We start from the raw sequence: 21048 nt of genomic DNA on the forward strand, positions 1-21048 counted from the left end.
GAGACAAGGACACAAGGAGACAAGGAGACAAAGAGACAAGGACACAAGGACACAAGGACACAAGGAGACAAGGACACAAGGAGACAAGGACACAAGGAGACAAGGAGACAATGAAACAAGGAGACAAGGAGAAGGAAAAGGAGATCAAATGAGGTTATTCTCTTGCCGACACATGAACACAAAGTGCACATCTCTCAGTAACACTTCTACTAATACTTATAGCTATAATCTATATAGAACTAGTAACATGGTCGCCTTTCATCCGTTTACGAATACGTTTATGATACCGCGTGTTTCGGGATTTTCCGTGAGGCCGGGATTGAAACTGATTACGCGTACGATTTATTTAACTAGCAAGCCGTCGGCTAGAGAATAACAACAATTTGATATGATACTCCGTCTCCGTCTCCGTCTCCGTCTCCGTCTCCGTCTCCGTCTCCGTCTCCGTCTCCGTCTCCGTCTCCGTCTCCGTCTCCGTCTCCGTCTCCGTCTCCGTCTCCGTCTCCGTCTCCGTCTCCGTCTCCGTCTCCGTCTCCGTCTCCTTTTCCTTTTTTGAATTCGATTGTTTAGGGCTAGGGCTCGGGTTAGGGTTATTATTATGGTTGTTAGGGTTGGGATTAGGGTTTATGTAAAACCGTTTTGTACGGCTGCAAAACTATAAAAACCTTGTATCACGTCGTGACCCCCATCGTTACCTGGGGACCCCAGGCTATTATGTTTCATAAAGAATAAAGATTCGGTGGAATGACAGGCTGAGCGCCGCCCAGTAACCCCCATCGCCGTTTCACTATACCCCTGTAGAGTTTCTACGATACAGGGGAGCCGCGCACCTGTGCGCGGCGGGTCATACAACGTATGACAATAAAAACCAAAGTCACATGAAATTTTTGGGCGAGCAAATCAGCGAATTAGTAAAAGCCAGTTCGGCAAGGCCCAATAATGCATTTTGCTGCGATCTACGTGGTTGCGAGAAGAATTACCTATTTGATGCGCGGCGCAGTCCAGATCCAGTCTAGTAGTGCATCGCTCTACAAGTAATTGTTCTACTTTATTGTAAATCCCAGAGTGGTGTTTGGCGATTAGAAAAATTGATCGTGCGTGGTTTACCCGCGGCAAAATTTTTGTTGAAATTCTTGTTAAAATTCTGCACGCCTAATAGAAACAATTATAACGTGCGTCTTACCTGGGGACCTCATAATAGAGATTCGGCGGAATGACAGGCTAAGCGCCGCCCAGTAACGTACCACTCTGGGATACAATAAAGTAGAACAATTACTTGTAGCGCGATGCACTACTGGGCTGCGCCGCGCATCAAATAATTATAATCCTTCTCGCAACCACGTGGATTGCGGCAAAATGCCGAGCTGGCTTTTACTAATAAATTCGCTCGCCCAAAAATTTCATGTGACTTTGGTTTTATTGTCATACGTTGTATGACCCGACGCGCCGCGCACAATTGCGCAGCTCCCCCTAGTGTAATTGTATCGTAGAAACTTTACAGGGGTATAATGAAACAACGATGGGGGTACAAGGTTTTTATAGTTTTGCAGCCGTAAAAAACGGTTTTACATAAACCCTAATCACAGGAGGAGCAATGCGTGGGCGCGATTGCAGCAGTTAGTGCCCGTTTGTAGCAGTCAGTGCCCGTTTGTAGCAGTTAGTGCCAGTTTGTGGCAGTTAGTGCCAGTTTGTAGCAATTAGTAGCAGTTTGTAGCAGTTTGTGGCAGTTTCTTTGCACTTTGCTCCTCCTGCGTAATCCCAACCTAAACGACCATAATATATATAACCCCGAAGCTATCCGATACCCTTACCACAACCCTAACACGAGCCCCGGAGCCCTAGCCCTAAACAATCGAATTCAAAAAGGAAAAGGAGACGGAGACGGAGACAGAGACGGAGACGGAGACGGAGACGGAGACGGAGACGGAGACGGAGACGGAGATGGAGACGGAGACGGAGACGGAGACGGAGACGGAGACGGAGACGGAGACGGAGACGGAGACGGAGACGGAGACGGAGACGGAGACGGAGACGGAGACGGAGACGGAGACGTTACCTGGGGACCTCCGGCTATCGCGTAATTTTTGTTGTTAATTGTGTCCTCGTTCCAAATACGTAAAGAATTAAGCGCTTATAATCGTTTATAATCGCTTACCTTATCGGACCTAATTTGGACGGACATTACATGAACGGACATAATTATGAACGGACATTAATATGAACGCTCGAAGGCATTCAAAATCATCAAAAATCCGAATTTTTTTCAATTTTTTGACGTTTTTTTAATTTCAGCAAATGATTTTAAATCCATTTTTAATACAATAAGTAAGAAAAGCAGTCGTTAAGCATTAAAAATGTTAAAATATGTGTACATGATCAGTGTCTAATATCACATATCATCTTCATCAAATGGGTTTTCGTGCATAGAATAGTCCATGCTTAAAGCATATGTGGTTTCTAGCTTTATGGAAACCTTTTTTTATCAAACTACCCCGCCCCCCGGTCCTGCATTTCAGTGTTAACTTTTACAAGCCATTCGGCGTGAAGTGGTTTTATCTTAGACAACTTTAGGTTTACCTTAACATCACGTGGGGCTTTCCTAGCACTGTTTCATTACCTCCCCTGAGTTATATGAACTATAACAACGTCGGACAATGTCCTTGGCAACACGATTTACTGTAATATCTAGAGGCTGGAACAAGTTTGTCATGTTGGCGGGGACTAACTCATGAACTATGTTGTTGAGTGCCATAATTTCGGTGACTTTTCCGCCAAGTGACCCTTGAAAACATCATATACTAGTAGAACTAGTGTTATATTATTTGTAGAGAATATTTTAATGGTGTACAGTGTAAGCATAGTTCAAAAATGTCTCTATTAGTATTGCCAAATTGCTTCCAGGCGTTTTGCACGAGCAAAATGTTCAAAAATGTTTGCCTTCGGCAAACATTTACGATACTACTACTATAGTATTGAAATTGATAAAACCTTTGAAATTCTGACTGTGGCGCACAGAAAATCATTCCTACACCCCTGAATTATCTGCTATTACATGTGAACATTGCGAGGTATCTAGAGGTGGGAAAGGAGGAATTATTTTTGTTTTACGGGGAATTGAATAATGATTGAATCAAGTAATCAAGCTTTCTTGGAAACGCGTAGCTCCAGTATAGACATGGGTTTAAGTATAAGTATAAATTACAAGTCATTATCAGGGTACCATACCAACTACCACATAACGATTGAGAAATTTAATTATATCTCCCCACGAATTTTACCTGGGGACCTCTCTGTTCATAAACAGGTTGAATATATATTGGAATAACAATTGATAGGCCGAGCGCCGCCCAGTAACAAGAATTTTGATAGAATTAATTTGTTTATAATAATATGCTCTCTCGTACCACAATTACTATTAGAAAGTTTCTTATTTTACTCTTAGTTCCCAAAAATTATTTCGACAAACATTTTGGTGGCCCTCTCGTAAATTAATGGCACATATAAATGTTTGCATTGCATTGACACTTTTATTTGTCACTGACACTATACAATATACATGTAGTTAAACTTAAATTATTTCATGTTCAATTCCATTGGAAATAGTTTTCAACCAAAACCCAAAATTGGGTAATAATATAAAGTGCATGGAACGTAACAAAAGTTTCCTTTTTCCAAATAAAAGGAAATGATATCAAATTAAATTACCGTTTCTGTACTAAACGCGAAATGTTGCCGAGAATGAAATCGGCCGTGAATGAATCAGAATAAGAAAAGCGAACGACCAATATAAACTGAAGTGTTTTTTTCTCACATTATCTGGCATCCTGAGGATAGAAATAGCCGCAGAGATATATGTTTATCTTAGAAACATAGTACCTATGTCCACAGGCTGGGTTATCGTCAAGGGAAGCATTACCTTACCGTAGATGTTTACTTAACGGCTAGGAAAGATTCATAGATTCCTCTACTGGGTTAACTTCCGGTTACCTGATTAAGATTTGTATGAAGTCGTGACCCCCATACCATTGTCGTGACCCTCATACCATCATGTCGTGACCCCCATACCATTGTCGGTCCACTTAGTGTCGGGGTGCAAACGTGAGGTAAAGTAAGATCATTTCCAGAAATTCCAGAAATCCTCCATAAATTGCAGAATGTTTAAGGGCTGTTCCACACCAATTATACAGTCTTAAAATATTTCTTGTTTCATTGAATCATTCAGTCGGCTAAGCTAATTTATCATTCGATCCCACCGCCAGCTCATTTCTGGACTTGTGTCTTATTTTCAATTTTCAATTTTCTTCGTCCATCAAATTTTCCTGAACGTCACTTATCATATATTATTATTGACTTTTTCCGCCAAGTGACCCTTGGAAACATCATATACTAATAGAGTTTTCTGTGCCTCCAGCAGACCAAGGAGAACATTTCCTTCGTTAACTTACGGCACAATAAAGTTCTCATAGTTGTCATATTCTGGACAAAAAGTTCGAAATGGACAAATTTTTGAAAAAATTTCAACGGACTTTAACTTGGACGGACATTAATTGAACGGACTTTATTTTAACGGACATTAAAATGAACGCTAGGGCCTCCAGCGTTCAAGTAATGTCCGTCCAAATAAGGTCCGATAAGGTATATACCCCGCTTACATAATCGCTTATATACCCCAAATAAATCAAATCAAAACATATTTTGATCATAGTTTTATGTTTTAAAATGCGTCAAAAAGCGCTTTTCATCGTTTATAGTCGCTTATAAGCGACAATTGAAGACAATAACATTTACGATACTTTATAATCACTTATAATCGCTTATAATATCTCGTACCTGACAATTTTTTCCTCGTTTCAAATACGTAAAAAAGCGCTTATAATCGTTTATAATCGCTTATAGACAGCAAATAAATAAGCGCTTATAAACGCTTTTCAGTAGGAAAATTTCAAGAAAAGCGGTTATAAGCGCTGATCATAGTGAAAATATCGCTTTTTAGCAGATTTCAAAAAATCGCTTATTGTCGCTTATAATCGTTTTATAATCGATTTAAACCGCTTATTAACTTAAAATAAAAAAGCGTTTTTTTAACGATTAGTAGGCGCTTTTTAATTTGGAACTTTCCCTAGTGAATATAATCGCTTATAGTCGATTAAAAGCGTTTTAAAAACGGTCCAAAAAACGGTTTATAAGCGTTTTTTGAAAAGCGCTTACGGAGCGATAATAATCGACAACCCTAAAATAAAAGCGTTTTTTTATCACTAATAATTTTAATTCGCGATTTATTATCGCTTTTAAAGCGCTAATAATCGCTTTTGCAAAAATATTTTATGGAAAAAGCGATTATAATCGTTTTTAACCGTTTATTAACGGGACCGTTTATAATCGCTTTATAATCGCCAAATAACGGTGGGTTTTATCAATAAGCGCTTTTTTAGCGTAAAAAAAGCGGTTATTACCGCTGATCACAAAAAAATAGTTATGGAAACTTGCCGACATATGTGGCGTGTAGCTCTATAAACCAAAACCAAAACCAAAACCAAAACCAAAACCAAATCACGAGAAGTTTTTCGATACACACATACAGAATAAAAAAACTGAACATTATAAATTACCCATAAAAATAACTTAAGCTAATTTGGTTTAAAAATAAAATAAATCGATTCAGAAAAGTTAGTCTGATGATTGATAAACAACTTAAATTTCACTTATATTTGTAGTTATTGTTCCCACAGATTGTGAGTTGTTAAAGAATTTAAAAGTTTCTCTTATCCCACGTCGCCCCTGAGGGCGACGACCCGAGCACACAGTTCGATTGATCTCCAACTAAGACAGCCATATTATACAGTGCAGATTGTACTTAAATGTCACTGGTATCATACCGACAGTCTATAAATATTCAGCCTAAATTCAAACTGAACCTTCCAGAATAAACACCGGAACGATGTTACAGGGCCCTTATTTTCACAGCAGATTAGCTAGACACAGGTGAAGGCCCACCAATCCAGACAGCACAAGAACAGGTACGAACCCTCTCAGCTGCTTTCCTGGTAGCCATGATCCCCGCGGGGACGGCAGTCCGAAAAAGTAGCGGAGAAATCCAGACTTGGTGATGAGGTAGGAGATAGTGATGGTGAGGAATGTTGTGATGACCAGCATCATTGGGAAGGAGCGGAGGTAAGGGACCCACAGAGCACCTGAGGCGATCCCAACTATAACCTGCTGATGGATCAAGTAGAATGGCATGGCCATTGTTCTGAAGGTGGTGTGCCATCCTCGAGGTTGGGTGAACTTCTTCCTCGCCAATGCAATAGATCCCATCAAAAAGAGCCATAATCCAATTCCTTGTGCTAAACCCTTTGTGTTACTCCTTACCAAAATTGATTCTAGTAAACCAACTACGATGCACAACACAGTTCCAACGATAAAACAGGTCCAGGACCAAAGTTTGCTGTGCTGTCGTATCTGTTTGTCCGCTGCCCTCGTAGCATAGCCAAGCACGAAGATAACCATGTAGGGGAAGAAAGGGAAGCTGGCCATCAAAAACGCTTCCTTAGGCAGGCCCAACTTGCTGGCCAACTGCACGCAGACATTATCGAGTGTTAGTAAAAGTCCAATCAGTAAACCCGGGAGAAGTGCCAACCTGATTGGTCCACCTAAGAACCATTTAACTGCAGCAACGAGCTGATCAGGTGTTGAAGCTGGCTTACACACAAAGTTAAGACAGCAGAACGACTTGGTGAGACAGTTGAAGGGTTTGCGGGACCAGCAGCAGGAGGTGGAACCACAGTAGGACAGTGTGGTGGTGTCAGCTGTGTTGTGAGCAGGGTGAAACACCCTGAACCAATGTGTACTCACCTGTGCAAAGATAAAAAGATACAGTAGAAACCAGGCCTGGTGCACATTAAAAGTCCTGTAGAAGTCCTGTGTGTAGTCCCAGTAGGATCGTTCTAGAGTCTCATCACGAGGAGCAAAGAACCAGAGAGTGAGAGGGAACTGGGTAACTAGAGACAGAAACAGTGTAGGAACCAGGAGCCGGTGTACTCTCTCGTCCCTGAACTGAGTCTCCGATCTCCGGAACAGAGCAGAGTAAGCGTTCTGTCCGGACAGATAGAAGAACATGGGCATGTTCCAAGTGTCCATGAAGTTGACGAACAGTTGGAGGACATGACCGAGGGAGACGAGAGTGAAGGGGTCCTCGGAGACAGAGCCGGTTGTTATATTAGGGAACTGTAGACCGTACCAGTCGGATGGTGTGTAGATCAGACAGAGGTGGAACAGGTAGATCCCGTATGTAAGGAATATTATAATCACATCAATGTCCGCTCTTCGCTCGGGAGAAGGGTGGTTGTTCTCGGGGAGTCGCTCAGGTAAGGTCATGTCATCCGTCTCCACCTCTGGTAAAGCATCCATAACCGGAATTCTACTAGAATCTCCGACTTCAAGCATTTCTTGTTGTGGTTCTGACATATTCTGCTGAAGGAAATAAACCCTGAGAACAGAATGTTGAGTGTTAAGAAAAGAAATATTGTGGGAATGAGAGTAAAATGCAGAAATCATAAAACCCTATACTACACCACGGCCTATACTACACCCTATACTACACCACGGCCTATACTACACCCTATACTACACCCTATACTACACAACGGCCTATACTACACCCTATACTACACCCTATACTACACCCTATACTACACCACGGCCTATACTACACCCTATACTACACCACGGCCTATACTACACCCTATACTACACCCTATACTACACCCTATACTACACCACGGCCTATACTACTGTAGTAAGTAAGATTTAGGTCTTCAATCTTCATTGCCTTAAAGGCACTGCCCAGTGTTTAGTTGTTTTCCCAGGTTCTTCTTTGTGGGCAATCTTACATCTACAAGGTTTAACTTGTGGTTGTGCACTTTACTTTGTCTTTAGTATCTTTGATTTAGTAGGAGACAAGAAAGACAACAGCTCATCAAAATAATTAAGGACTCGTGAACTTCATCAGAAGGAATAACATGAACAATCGTTAAACATTGTCAGAGTTCCCAGTCGGAACCTCTCATGGCAACACCCCTGTTCATAAACCTACTGGCAGGGAGTCACCAAGAGCTAAGTTTGCAAGGTGCATAGAACTCTGTTTAGGACAAGTGACCAACTCCAAAAGCCTTAGAAGAACTGAGCACAATTATCCAATACCACTAGCTCTGTGATGCATGAGTTAATTCATACACTTCCTGTTTGGAGAGGGCGTATATACTCTATAATGGCAATGATCTAACATGAGAGCTCAGGCATTATCGTATCAACAGCTACATAATTGCCAGCCAAACAGATAGCCTTTCAGCTCTCTGCCAAAGTAATAGAGCGCAATATAAAGTTACTAAGTTAAGAATAAATAGTACTGCTTCAACATAAGATACACTACACTACACCCTATACTACACCCTATACTACACCCTATACTACACCCTATACTACACCCTATACTACACCCTATACTACCATCGTCAAATTTCGGAATTCGAAGACTAAAAAATATTCAGGTAATTGAAAACTGAAAATTACTCAACTACTTTATTTAAGAGGGCAGGAAAACTGCAAATCAACATCTTCAAAACATTTGCACGAAGTTTGTCAAGCTCTATCACAATGTTTGAAACATACATTATACAGTGCAACAGATATTTTGTTTTTAAAATGATCATGTCAAGCAATCGTAACTGAATAGTGAACAGTGAATATGTTGAGGACCGTGCAAAGCTCACCACGAAATTCACTTGACCCAAATGTTAATAAAAATAAACACGTGTTTATTGTTTGTTTATCCACTCGAACTCCAAACTTACATATCTCATTTAGACCTGGGAGTTGCCATGGCGACCTATATTAGTGCTCCACTTCATAAAAATCATCAAGTTCGACACGAGATTTGGGGGTGGAGCTTGCTGCCTCAACTATTAAGTCATCCTCAGAAGCTCCAATTTAAATTCTTATTTTGCCGTAAAATTTGATTACATTCAATGACTAAGATAAATCGGTGATTTTTTCGTAGTCCTAATAAGTTGTTCTACCCCGGTCCACTAATAAAATTTCAGCAAGTACCCTACTACTTACTACCTATCGTCACAGTCTGAAACCCGTCACATTCCATTAAAATCAGCTAGATCTTAATTTCTATCAACTTTTTTTTCTAAAAAAGTATAAGATGGTTAGAAGTGGTAGGATTTCAGGATGGTAGGTTTTTTATGGTGTTTTTTCCTTTTTATTTGTGTCACAAAAGAAAACATGTGCTCCTTCATATTATTCATTATGCATGCTCGTGTAAAGCAAACTACAAGCAGTCAAGTGAGAAGAGCAGTTAGTTACCATGGAAACCGTGAGACCATTAACTCTGAGCGGTGAATCGGAACATGTTTGATGTGGCACTGTGATTTATTAGCGTAGTCGCCCAGGACGGGTAGGTACCGGTGCAGTAGTGATATTACTTTTGTATGGGGTATTTTATGGTCTCTGGTGCAGGGGTTCTGTTGTATATTGCACTAAACTTTAAGTATAGAAGTAATATAATCTCAATATAGTTAAAAGAATTCTCTGTTCGTAATTATTCGAATTTGTTTCTGTAACTTATTGTTAGTTATTTAGTTGTCCTTATTTTTTCTTTATTTTAAATTGAACTGTCTTAACAACACTTACTTATAGCGTTAATAAGTTATTTAAGTTATTTATTGTATGTTATGTCGGCTCCTGGAGGTTTCAGGTAGCTTATTAATAGCTTCATATATGATCATAGTGACCAACTCTAGTACGTAAGAGATATGAAGGAACTATACTATAATATAGTATAATAGTTCCTTCATATCTCTTATTATGGTGTTTAATGTTTTGAGATATTTGCATTATGTGTAACTGCCTTTATAGAGGACAAACTAATTTTAATCCTAAACTATTCTAATTTACAGCACTAAATGATTTGCCGTTTCGTTGAGCAAATTCTCAAATAAGTGGTCCACTGGTTAATTGTACATACTCTTATTTGATTGTTCCACATTCCACAAGTACGCTGGCTCAGACTCGCCATTGTTTTAAATTGATTTTTTAACGATGTCAAATCGTATTATAAGTATTTTAATTTTCAGTTTCAATATTTTAAATCTTCTCCTACATTTTTTGAGCAATCACCCTGAAACTTTTAGGATATGTTCTAAGGACCATTTAGAAGAGAATTTGGGGCCAGAATTTTGAGATAGGCCTTAGAACATTTTTTATTCGATTTTGAAAATCTTGGACCTGAAAAAATCGTCAAAAAACGAGGTCCAAGATTTTCAAAATCGAATAAAAAATGTTCTAAGGCCTATCTCAAAATTCTGGCCCGACAATCTCTTTTAAATGGTCCTTAGAACATATCCTGAAAGTTTCAGGGTGATTGCTCAAAAAATGTAGGAGAAGATAGATTTTTAGACTCGATTTTCAGGGCGCGCGATTGAAAATCGCTTGCGCAATACAATTACACATAAGCGCTGACCTTTGACCGGCAATAATTTCGGCTAAGAACAATATTTTTCCATGGGACCAAAAACAGCTGATAGATATCACTCCCCTCTATCAGAAACAACTATAAAGTCAATTTCGAGAGAATTTTGATGAAGACCCGGTTTAAACGAATTAAAACTATGATTTTCCTGAAACTATTGTACACGATATTTTCCAAAAATCCTCAAAAGCTGTTAGTTTCCATATTGAATGACCTTTATCACTATTTTAGCAAAATGACAACAAGCAACGATGAAGATGCTGAGGTTGCTTACACCTTCATAATCCACACTGGATCAAACCTCCCAGATCAGAAATCAACAAAAAAGTGGGATGATGGCACTATGATCCTGAAGATAAACCCGGGATCTGACACAACAGAATCCAAAGATCTCCGAGTCAAAGACCACTTCCCGACAATGACCGAGGGAGATGTGAGGATTGACCTTTGGCTTCCATCTGTCATTGGAGTGCCAAAACTGCTGAAGGTGGACTTGGAGAGCAACATGCTGGAGATCATCAAAGACGCTCTGTACATCCGGGAAATAACCATTATTTATAACAGGGCCTCTTACCGGTTCCCCATTAAAAACTATCTCTATCCCCACAGCCCTGTCCATAACCCGACTGAACCCAAGATGGGTTGTCCGCCTCATATCCTGGTACGTGAAGGGGCTGGTACACTCCGACACCGTGAAACAGAAGACTTCATCGTCAGGGCCAGAGACGAGGACAGGGCGATTATGCAGTCTATGATAAAGTGGAATGATGCCGAGGTGAACTCTGCCGGACTGCTGTTTCCTGGCTATTTGGGGGTCATGGATTATGATAAACTACCTAGGATCCTCAAATTTAGAGAGGCAACATTAGACAATTTCATGGAGCTGAGGTCATCTGGTAGGAAAGAGGTTAAAATTAATATGCTACAAAACATGGGGGGTAAGGTCTTCGGCACCTACAAGGAAGAGAGATTTGAGTCTTTCGAACAATTCTACTTGTATCTAAAATATAAAGGAGATGAATTGGGCTGGGACAAGGAAATAGTTTATGAGGCAATGAAAGTGGCAAAGATATTTCGGCAAGACGAGGAGTTTGGGAGACAAATACTAAGTGGCTGCAATGCTTGGATGATTAAAAAGGTGATATCTCTCGAAGTGAGGTGGGCCGCAGGGACTGTTCCAATGTACACACTGGAGGGCAAATCTGTCGAACAAGTGTTGGAAGAGGGTCGTTTGTTTGAAGTATCATACGATGACCTGATAGACATTCCCCACGGCGGAGGACTGAGCAAGATGCTGACAGGAACCTCTCAAACATGGTACACAGTGCTCGCAGATTGTCTTTTGTACCAGAGAGATGACGGTAAGCTGGTTCCCATTCTGATCCGACTGGAAAACAGGAATGATGGGGAACCTGAAACCTGGTGGTCACCTCCTGAGCCTGAGAATACTGACCTGAATCACCCCGCACACCTCGCCTGGTTGTGGGCCAAAATGTGGTTCAAATGTGCCGAGGCAAGCTGTAACTTTGTCATCACTCACTTTGCTCGTGCTCATGCCACCAGCGAGATATTTGCAGTTGCTGTTTACAGAACCCTGCCCAACGCCCACCCGATATTCAGGCTTCTTCAACCACACATTATTGGTGTTATCCCGATAAACGTTCAGGGGCGGGCTGTTCTTATTAATCCTAACAAGAACGCATTCGCATGTGTTGTGTCCGCTGGAGACCACCTTGGTAAGGTCTTCCACAACCACTTCAAAAACTTCTCTTACGAGAACCTGATTTTACCAGATGATGTTAAGAAACGGGGTGTTGAAGACATCCCCGAGTATCTGTTACGGGATGATTTCCTCGCACACTGGGCCATTATCCAGGAATACGTTGAAGAGATTGTGAATCTAACATACTTATCTGACGCAGATGTAGCTAAAGATGAAGAACTGCAGAACCTTTTCAAAGAAATTGTTGACTTTGGCTTCCGGGGTTTCCCAAACGGTGCCGGTTTCCCGCGGGTTGTATCAGACAGATACAAGTTGACTGAGTATTTGACAGCAATCATCGTCAACATCTCCACATTCCACGCAGCGGCTAACTTCCAGGTTCTAACAAGTTGCGGGTTCGTCCCAAACATGCCATCCTGCCTCTCCATCCCTCCCCCAAAACAACACGACAACATCACCATGGAACTCATAGTAGAATCTCTACCTGTGCGAGAAATCGCATTCCTCGCTCTGAACATTGTTTACGTGCTCGGCCAGTTCTCTCCAATCGACTGCTTCTTCTTGGAGGATGCCGCAGCAAACAAGCGTGGTATTATCGGAGAGAACATGATAGTAGCTCCGGAGCAGGAGGCTTGCATTCACAGACTGGTTGAGAAAATGAGGCAGCTCAAGGAGAAGATTGATGCTAGGAATGATGGACGGTATTTGAAGTATGATGTGTTGAGTCCTGTTAACATACCTCTTGCGACTGCGACATGATAGCAGTGATAAGACTATTATCATGCGAAAGTAAAATAGCATTAGCATGTTTTAGTTTATATAGCACTTCAGAGGGAAATTTAGAATATAATTTAATTATTAAATTATAATTTAATATAATAATAGATATTTTTATTCTGAACAGATACGAGCGACTGGCACTGTTAAACATAAAGTACGCGAATTTCAATGTATAACTTCAAAAAAATGTGTTTTTGTGTTTGTATAGATTGATATTGAATTAACCTTCAAATAATAATTCATAGGACACAAATGATATGACAAAGTTTAGTCACCTGATATTAAAAGACTATTCAAATAATAGTATCCAATCTCAAATTTGAAATAAAATGTATGTTTGTGTTACAGTGGCCTAGTACAGTGTTACTAAAAACAGAATTAAAGTGTATAAACTACAGTGTTACTAAAAAACCAACCTTTAAAAGCGGGGGTAGATCTGGCTTATTGAGTTCAGGTGTAACTATCTCAACAAATGCTATGTAAAGGAATGTGCCGGTAGCTACAGCTTGTATCAGCCCCTCAACTAGTGTCTTCACCGCCATGTCGGAGTGGGATACTTCTACTCCAACTCCTGAAAATAACAATAGTCAGAGTAATCATAGTAACATTCATTGTAGTCATATCAACAGTAACTGCAGTCATATCAACAGTCACTGTAGTCATTACAACAGTCATTGTAGTCATATCAATAGTCACTGTAGTCATAATAACAGTCAGAGTAGTCATAGTAACAGTCAGAGTAGTCGGGTGGGCGACAATTGACCCCACGACAATTGACCCTCCGACAATTGACCCCCCGACAATTGACCCCCGATAATTGACCCCCCGACAATTGACCCCCCGACAATTGACCCCCCGAAAATATAATTTAATACAATTAACCCTGACCCTGACCCTGACCCTAACCCTGACCCTGACCCTGACCCTGACCCTGACCCTGACCCTGACCCTGACCCTGACCCTGACCCTGACCCTGACCCTGACCCTGACCCTGACCCTGACCCTGACCCTGACCCTAACCCTAACCCTCAGCCTGACCCTAACCCGATTAATTTACCCCAGTTAAACTACAATTGTCGGGGGTCAATTGTCGGGGGGTCAATTGTCGGGGGGTCAATTGTCGGGGGGTCAATTGTCGGGGGGTCAATTGTCGTACTAAGCCCTAGATTTCGCGACAATTGACCCCGGTGTAATTACATAGGGGGTCAATTGTCGGGGGGTCAATTGTCGGGGGGTTAATCGTCGGGGGTCAATTGTCGGGGGGTCAATTGTCGTACTAAACCCTAGATTTCGCGACAATTGACCCCAGTGTAATTACATAGGGGGTCAATTGTCGGGGGGTCAATTGTCGGGGGGTCAATTGTCGAATGTCGGGGGGTCAACTGTCGCGGTACCAGAGTAGTCATAGTAATAGTCAGAGTAGTCATATCAACAGTCACTGTAGTCACAGTAACAGTCAGAGTAGTCATATCAACAGTCATTGTAGTCATTACAACAGTCAGAGTAGTCATAGTAACAGTCAGAGTAATCACAGCTTAGTTGTAGTGAACGGTGGATTTTGACGTATTGAAAGCACGTTCCAGTCATTTTGTAGGGGTCTGTAGTGAACGTTATTGAACGTTAGTGAACGTCAGTGATTATCAAAAACAAAAATTCATGAAAATAAACTTTTTGAAATCTCAATTTCTCCAACTGATAATTATCAATTTGTATTGTATTGTATTGTAGTAGTATTTATGCTACTAAAGGTACACGTACTCAAGTTCGACACGGACTCTAGCTCGACAAACCCTACGGTTCGACTCTGTCGAACCAAAGCGCGCTACCTGGACTCAAGTTCGACACGTACTAAAGTTCGACAAGATAACTTTGACTGTCGAACTAGAGTTTTGAAATCTCCGATCTCAAGCAACGATCCTTTACGAGCTTGTAATCTATTCGTTTGTTTGTTTTCCACTAGTCTCGTGCTGTTCAATCATGTCTGAATGTAATCTCTATAATCCATATCTATAAACATTTAATTGTCCTCATACTCATAATTCAATTGTTAGCTAGCAGAATTGTAGACTTAGCGGAGAGATATAAGACTAACGTAATAACTCGTACTCCGTTTTATAATAGATCTAGATTGTACGCGTTATAAATATCTACCACGTACCACACTTTATATCATCACAAACGACTAGTAACCGAATACCGGTCTAGAGATTTTGGCAGCTGAATCGAAAGGAGAATTAAAACTATACTGAAAGGTTCTTGAATTTATAACCGCTCATGGTTGCTAGATGTCAGAAAATATCTGTATCTGCCATTGAACCCTGTGATCCTATGATGAGGACCCAGCAATAGCCATTGGATCATAAGCAGAAGCTATTTGTCGGACTAGAGTACGCTACCTGGACTCTAGTTCGACACGTACTGAAGTACGACAGGGGTGATATCTGGCGAATTTAATTTTTCGAACTATAGTACGTGTCGAACTAGAGTACGTAAATCCTACTGAACACTACTAGTAATTTATCCATAACGTTCAGAACGTGAGATGATTTTTAGTGAACATATGTACAGAACATTTTTAGTGAACGTTCCGTACATGCACTACAACTAAGAGTCACAGTAAACTCTTTGATCGGCCGATTGATATCTAGAAATCAACTTATAGTTTAAGAAACTTTAGAAATTCTAGAAATATACCTAATTCAGTTTGAATTATACTTTTTTCAGAAAGTTTGCACAAATCTTCATCACCTTTATCAAATAGTTGTAAAAGCACCAGACTGCTAAGTTCCCTCACTTCAACTTCTGGTTAAACCCTCCAATTAATATAACAAGCTATGACCATGAGAGGTGAGAGTGGGTGCTACTCAACAATTCTCATGTATTATTTTTTTTTTGGCGTGGAAACGGTGCGCTAGAGGGTCACTGAACTGCCTATGAGGTCATTTGGGTTGGACGGCACAAACCACTGTTTTGGTGCCCCCTTAAGTGTACCTACAATCAGCACATCACCAGGGAGCAGGCTGTAGATTCTACTTCCTTCTGCTCTTAAAGGAAGCTTCTAGAATAACATTTCTAACTAAGAGATCATGCTACACACAGCACATACCAGAGTGTGACGTAATATATTGAGAATAATATGCAGTGGTCTCGTTGTGAGAGCTGGTGTGTTACCGTAGTGTAAGAGGGGTTTAGTTATAATTAGAAGTGTTTTGTTTTTGAGATATCGTTAGTTCGTTGTGCTTCGTTTTGTTATAGAGAGAGAATCGCAATTGTACAGTATGTAAATGTGTACAATGTACCAACCCTTTTAAACGTTCCGTGCTTCCACATTAAATCTTATCAATAGATTTAGTGCATTTAACCCAGGTGCTATTTTGAATTTAACATATTGTATTGGTCATGTACGAGGTCCTGCAGTTTTTTTTTTGTTTTTTTAAAAAGAGAGGCTGGGCCAAGATAGCCCACGAGAGGATAGCATTGAGATGCTCTGCCTACCTCTGGGGTGTGGCAACCTTGGGGAAGGTTGCCGGTGAAATCAGAGTGATTGGTGGAGGATGGTGTAAGATGATATATGAGTCAAAATGATACGCTTAAATGCCAGCTGGGTTTGGAAAAGTAAAACGAGACGAGACAGCATATGAGATAATACTTTAAGTCACCCCGGTCTGATCCAGCTCTTCCGGCACAATTAAGCGTTTGGTGCGGTTTGCGAAATTGACAATTGTGGTGATGTGTTGGTTGTCGAATATGTCATTGACAGAGAGGTAGTAGTCCTGGAAATATTGACAATAGCTGGACACTGTCCAAGGAAGTGTGAGACAGTTTCCTCTCCGTCGCCGCACATAGGACAAGCACTGGTGTTTGATTTGCAAATGGTGTGAAGGTGTTTGTTTAAGCCGCAGTGACCCGTGATGAGGTGAACTGCAGTTCTGTAATCTTGTCTGTTTTTGCTGAGTGTAGTGTTGAGGTTTTTAATGATTTTGGCGGTCCTGCAGTTGTATTTATCTTAAACTCTTTGATCAGCTGATTTATATCTTTAAATTTATCATTTAATTTATTAATTAAATGATAAATTTATCATTTCAATTATTAAAGAGACAATTAATATTTATCAGATAATGAGTAATGAGTAAAATGTCTTGGCTTCGTGATAGGATTGAAAATAGGGTTGGCAGACCTATTCTGGACAATTATTGCAAAAGAAAATATGGTACTCCTTGTCCAATCATGATGCCCCCGTTACCTGCCTCAAAGTTTATTGATAAGCTCCCAGAAGAAATTGTGTTGAAGGGTGCCAATGTCCAGGAAAAGGAACATCAGGACGCATATGAAGCAGAAGTAAAAGTCTATCGATGTATTGAGGAGATGGAGAGACACTATGTAGTCATTCATCAGTTCGAATATACGCACGAACAATATTCCGCATTTCTCCCAAACCATCAGTGTAAAAAGACAAAAAAGCAGACGAGGGAAATCGAAGGAGAATGTGATTTTGTGGTTGTAGGTGATCAGTTTGTTGCGGTGCTAGAAGTTAAAGGATTATCGTTGCAGTACACAGTAGATGACGGCATTAGGTTTAACGGTTGCTGCAAGAGCGCGCAGAAACAAAGGACAAGAACAAATGATCTAATAAAGTCCATAGAGCCCTCAATGAAAGTGTGCGAGTTCACCGTATTTCCTAATATTTCCAAGGAAGAGGCGAAAGAACAGTTGGAAGAGGCGGAAAAACAGTATCTATTCGATGAAACAATATTGTTCAGTGAAGATCTTAATAACTTTAAAGATATCATTAGCCGCTGTGAAAAAACTGCGTCACTACCATTAACAGGGACAGTTTCGAAAACTTTGAGAGATAGATTGTGTTGCTGTCTTCTCGGACTGTGGTGTATCGACCAACAAAACAGTTGGAAACAATGGGAATTAGATATCTGTAGCTTGTCTTATTGCATCATTGATATAAGTGAGAAACTCAGAAGATCATTGGTTACAAGAAAATTAATCGATGAAGCTAAACACAACGCTTGTCCCAAGAAGAGAAAAGGAAAAGAAAAAGAAAAGAACTATCCAGAAAATCCCCAAATGTTCGTTGCACCAGAACTTTTTAAAGAGCATCTAAAGATAAACTGTCTAACAAAACACCAGTTAGATGTATTCAATAGTAACGAGAGATTCCTGTGGGTTGAGGGCCCCGCAGGAACAGGAAAAACTATTGTAATGTTAGGAAAAATAATAGACCTGGCTCTCAGCACACCACCTGAGAGAGGATTCTTTTAATGGTTACAGGATTTGATTTAAGTCCAATTGTGTCTCATTATATGAAATCACTAAACAGCATCAGTGACGATATAACGTGTGAGAAGATAATGTATGACTACGATCACGAAGAGGGTGATTTTACTGATCAATTAATGGACAAGGCATACAACTCATTATCACAACAAATGTCTAGATGTAAGAGTAAAGTCGTATTGCTGGTCTTAAGTAAAAGCTTATCTAAAAATGTTAACAATTTTCTAACGAGTTTTGATAGTATTTTTGTTGACGACTATCAGATGATCATTGAAAATATCACCTTTGAGGATAGCCTGGATAACGATATCATCTCAAAAGGGCTACTACCTATCCTGAAAAACAGTGATAAGAGCGATACTAGGGTTTGGATATTTTGTGATGAAGCACAATCTTTTAACAACGGTGTTTCTTATTTGCTCTACAGTAAATCAATGGGTATCGCTAACATGGAAAACTTTAAAAGATGTTTCGTCAACTCGAAATTAAAGCTGTCAATCAATCTTAGAAACACATACGAGATTTTTACAGTGTCGTCCGTAATCAGAAGAAACAGTGACGAAACAGGCTCTACAGAATCTTCAACAGGGTCAGTAAATTTGCCACAACAAGTGGGTGGCCACTTTCTACGTGGAACGAAACCTGTCATCCACCTACTGAAAGATGATCACCCATTGTTTTGGAAAGACATTCTGACCAAAGAGATAGAGAAGTTAAGAGGACCTGGTGGGCATCTTCTCAACAAAGATATCGCAGTACTATTCACTGCTGATACCAGTAATCTTGCAGCAAGCCATATTTTCAGTGTAACAGAGAGATGGGATACTACAGATGACAACTCAGACGAAGTTACAGTGCGAGCTACAAGAACCAGTATGTCAGCAGAGTGGCCAGCTGTTATATCTATCGTCAGATTCAATCATGTTACAGTACCTTATATCAGTGGACTGAATATAGATGTATGTAACTGTCTTTCGGCCCTTTACATTGCAATCTCCAGAGCCAGAGTTTACTCAACAGCGATCTTGTATAATTATACACGGAATATTTGTAAATATACTGATAAACGTATTGATGAACTTAAACAGCGTGGTGACGTATGTAGGATAATTGAACATTGAACAATGATAAGAGTTAAGAAAACAAGGGGATAAGATATTAACAGCAGACTAGTAGCAACATGACAGTATACTGTGATATTAGAACAAAATGTTGTGGTATTTTAGAATTACTATTATGCTTAAATACTGGTTGACAATTTAATTAATATGATAGTTTAAAGGTAGGCCTTTGTCTCGAAAATCGTATATTCTAGTGTTACAATATTACTGCAATCTACTGATTACTCTCATGCATGATACATTATTAATTTTATGTTTGACATCATAATAATATAGAAAGTTTGTTTGCTGAAATGACGTAATACTGATCGTTCATTCATGTATTATTACGTTCGTTAGAGTTTAATTTTGTTTTCAATATAATGAACCTTATTGTAATGATATTATCGCTCCTAACTTCATTCTTATCATTCTGTCTTTAAATCGAAGCTGTTTTATTTTATTTCTAATCAGCGCTTAGATAGGTACAAAAAAGTAACAAAAATACATGATGGTCCATAGATAGAAGTGTCAGAATACTAAGGAGTATACCTCAAATATTTCTCATTTTACAGCCCATTTGAGAGTAGTGGTATTGTATTTATCTAACTGTTACAATAATCTGATCTCAACAGCTGAGCCTGTATTAAGTAACGGGAAGGCAATCACCCCTAACTAGCTCTTATAGTGTCGTGTAGAAATACGGTACATTCCTAGAATAAAAGGAGTTGTGGGGTACTTGGGACTGACATAGGTGGAGAGTAGAGTGGGGATGTTAAAAGGAGGGTCAGTACCAGTACACTGATAAGTGAGGAGGGTAGAGTGAGGATGTTAAAAGGAGGGTCAGTACCATTACACTGATAAGTGAGGAGGGTAGAGTGGGTATGTTAAAAGGAGGGTCAGTACCAGTACACTGATAAGTGAGGAGGGTAGAGTGAGGATGTTAAAAGGAGGGTCAGTACCATTACACTGATAAGTGAGGAGGGTAGAGTGGGTATGTTAAAAGGAGGGTCAGTACCAGTACACTGATAAGTGAGGAGGGTAGAGTGGGGATGTTAAAAGGAGGGTCAGTACCAGTACACTGATAAGTGAGGAGGGTAGAGTGGGGATGTTAAAAGGAGGGTCAGTACCAGTACACTGATAAGTGAGGAGGGTAGAGTGGGGATGTTAAAAGGAGGGTCAGTACCAGTACACTGATAAGTGAGGAGGGTAGAGTAGAGATGTTAAAAGGAGGGTCAGTACCAGTACACTGATAAGTGAGGAGGGTAGAGTGGGGATGTTAAAAGAAGGGTCAGTACCAGTACTGAGTACACTGATAAGTGAGAAGGGTAGAGTGGGGATGTTAAAAGGAGGGTCAGTAACAGTACACTGATAAGTGAGGAGGGTAGAGTGGGGATGTTAAAAGGAGGGTCAGTACCAGTACACTGATAAGTGAGGAGGGTAGAGTGGGGATATTAAAAGGAGGGTCAGTACCAGTACACTGATAAGTGAGGAGGGTAGAGTGGGGATGTTAAAAGGAGGGTCAGTACCAGTACACTGATAAGTGAGGAGGGTAGAGTAGGGATGTTAAAAGGAGGGTCAGTACCAGTACACTGATAAGTGAGGAGGGTAGAGTGGGGATG

At 40.3% G+C, this 21048-nt stretch overlaps 2 protein-coding genes across 2 annotated transcripts in view; one reads left to right on the forward strand and one right to left on the reverse strand.

Moving 5' to 3' along the window:
- Positions 1–21048, reverse strand: part of LOC134820268 (protein zntC-like) — a 45294-nt gene that overhangs the window by 12312 nt on the left and 11934 nt on the right. The window contains exon 9 of the mRNA XM_063830505.1: positions 13454–13608. Within this exon, the coding sequence (XP_063686575.1) occupies positions 13454–13608 (155 nt within the window). The remainder of the gene's footprint in view (positions 1–13453; positions 13609–21048) is intronic.
- Positions 10765–13219, forward strand: LOC134819711 (polyunsaturated fatty acid 5-lipoxygenase-like). Its single transcript, XM_063829804.1, has one exon. The coding sequence runs from the start codon at positions 10770–10772 to the stop codon at positions 13014–13016; it is 2247 nt and encodes a 748-aa protein (XP_063685874.1). The 5' UTR covers positions 10765–10769; the 3' UTR covers positions 13017–13219.

This window comes from Bolinopsis microptera, chromosome 8 (genome assembly GCF_026151205.1).
Source record: "Bolinopsis microptera isolate Bmic1 chromosome 8, MBARI_Bmic_1.0, whole genome shotgun sequence".
Classification (NCBI taxonomy): domain Eukaryota; kingdom Metazoa; phylum Ctenophora; class Tentaculata; order Lobata; family Bolinopsidae; genus Bolinopsis; species Bolinopsis microptera.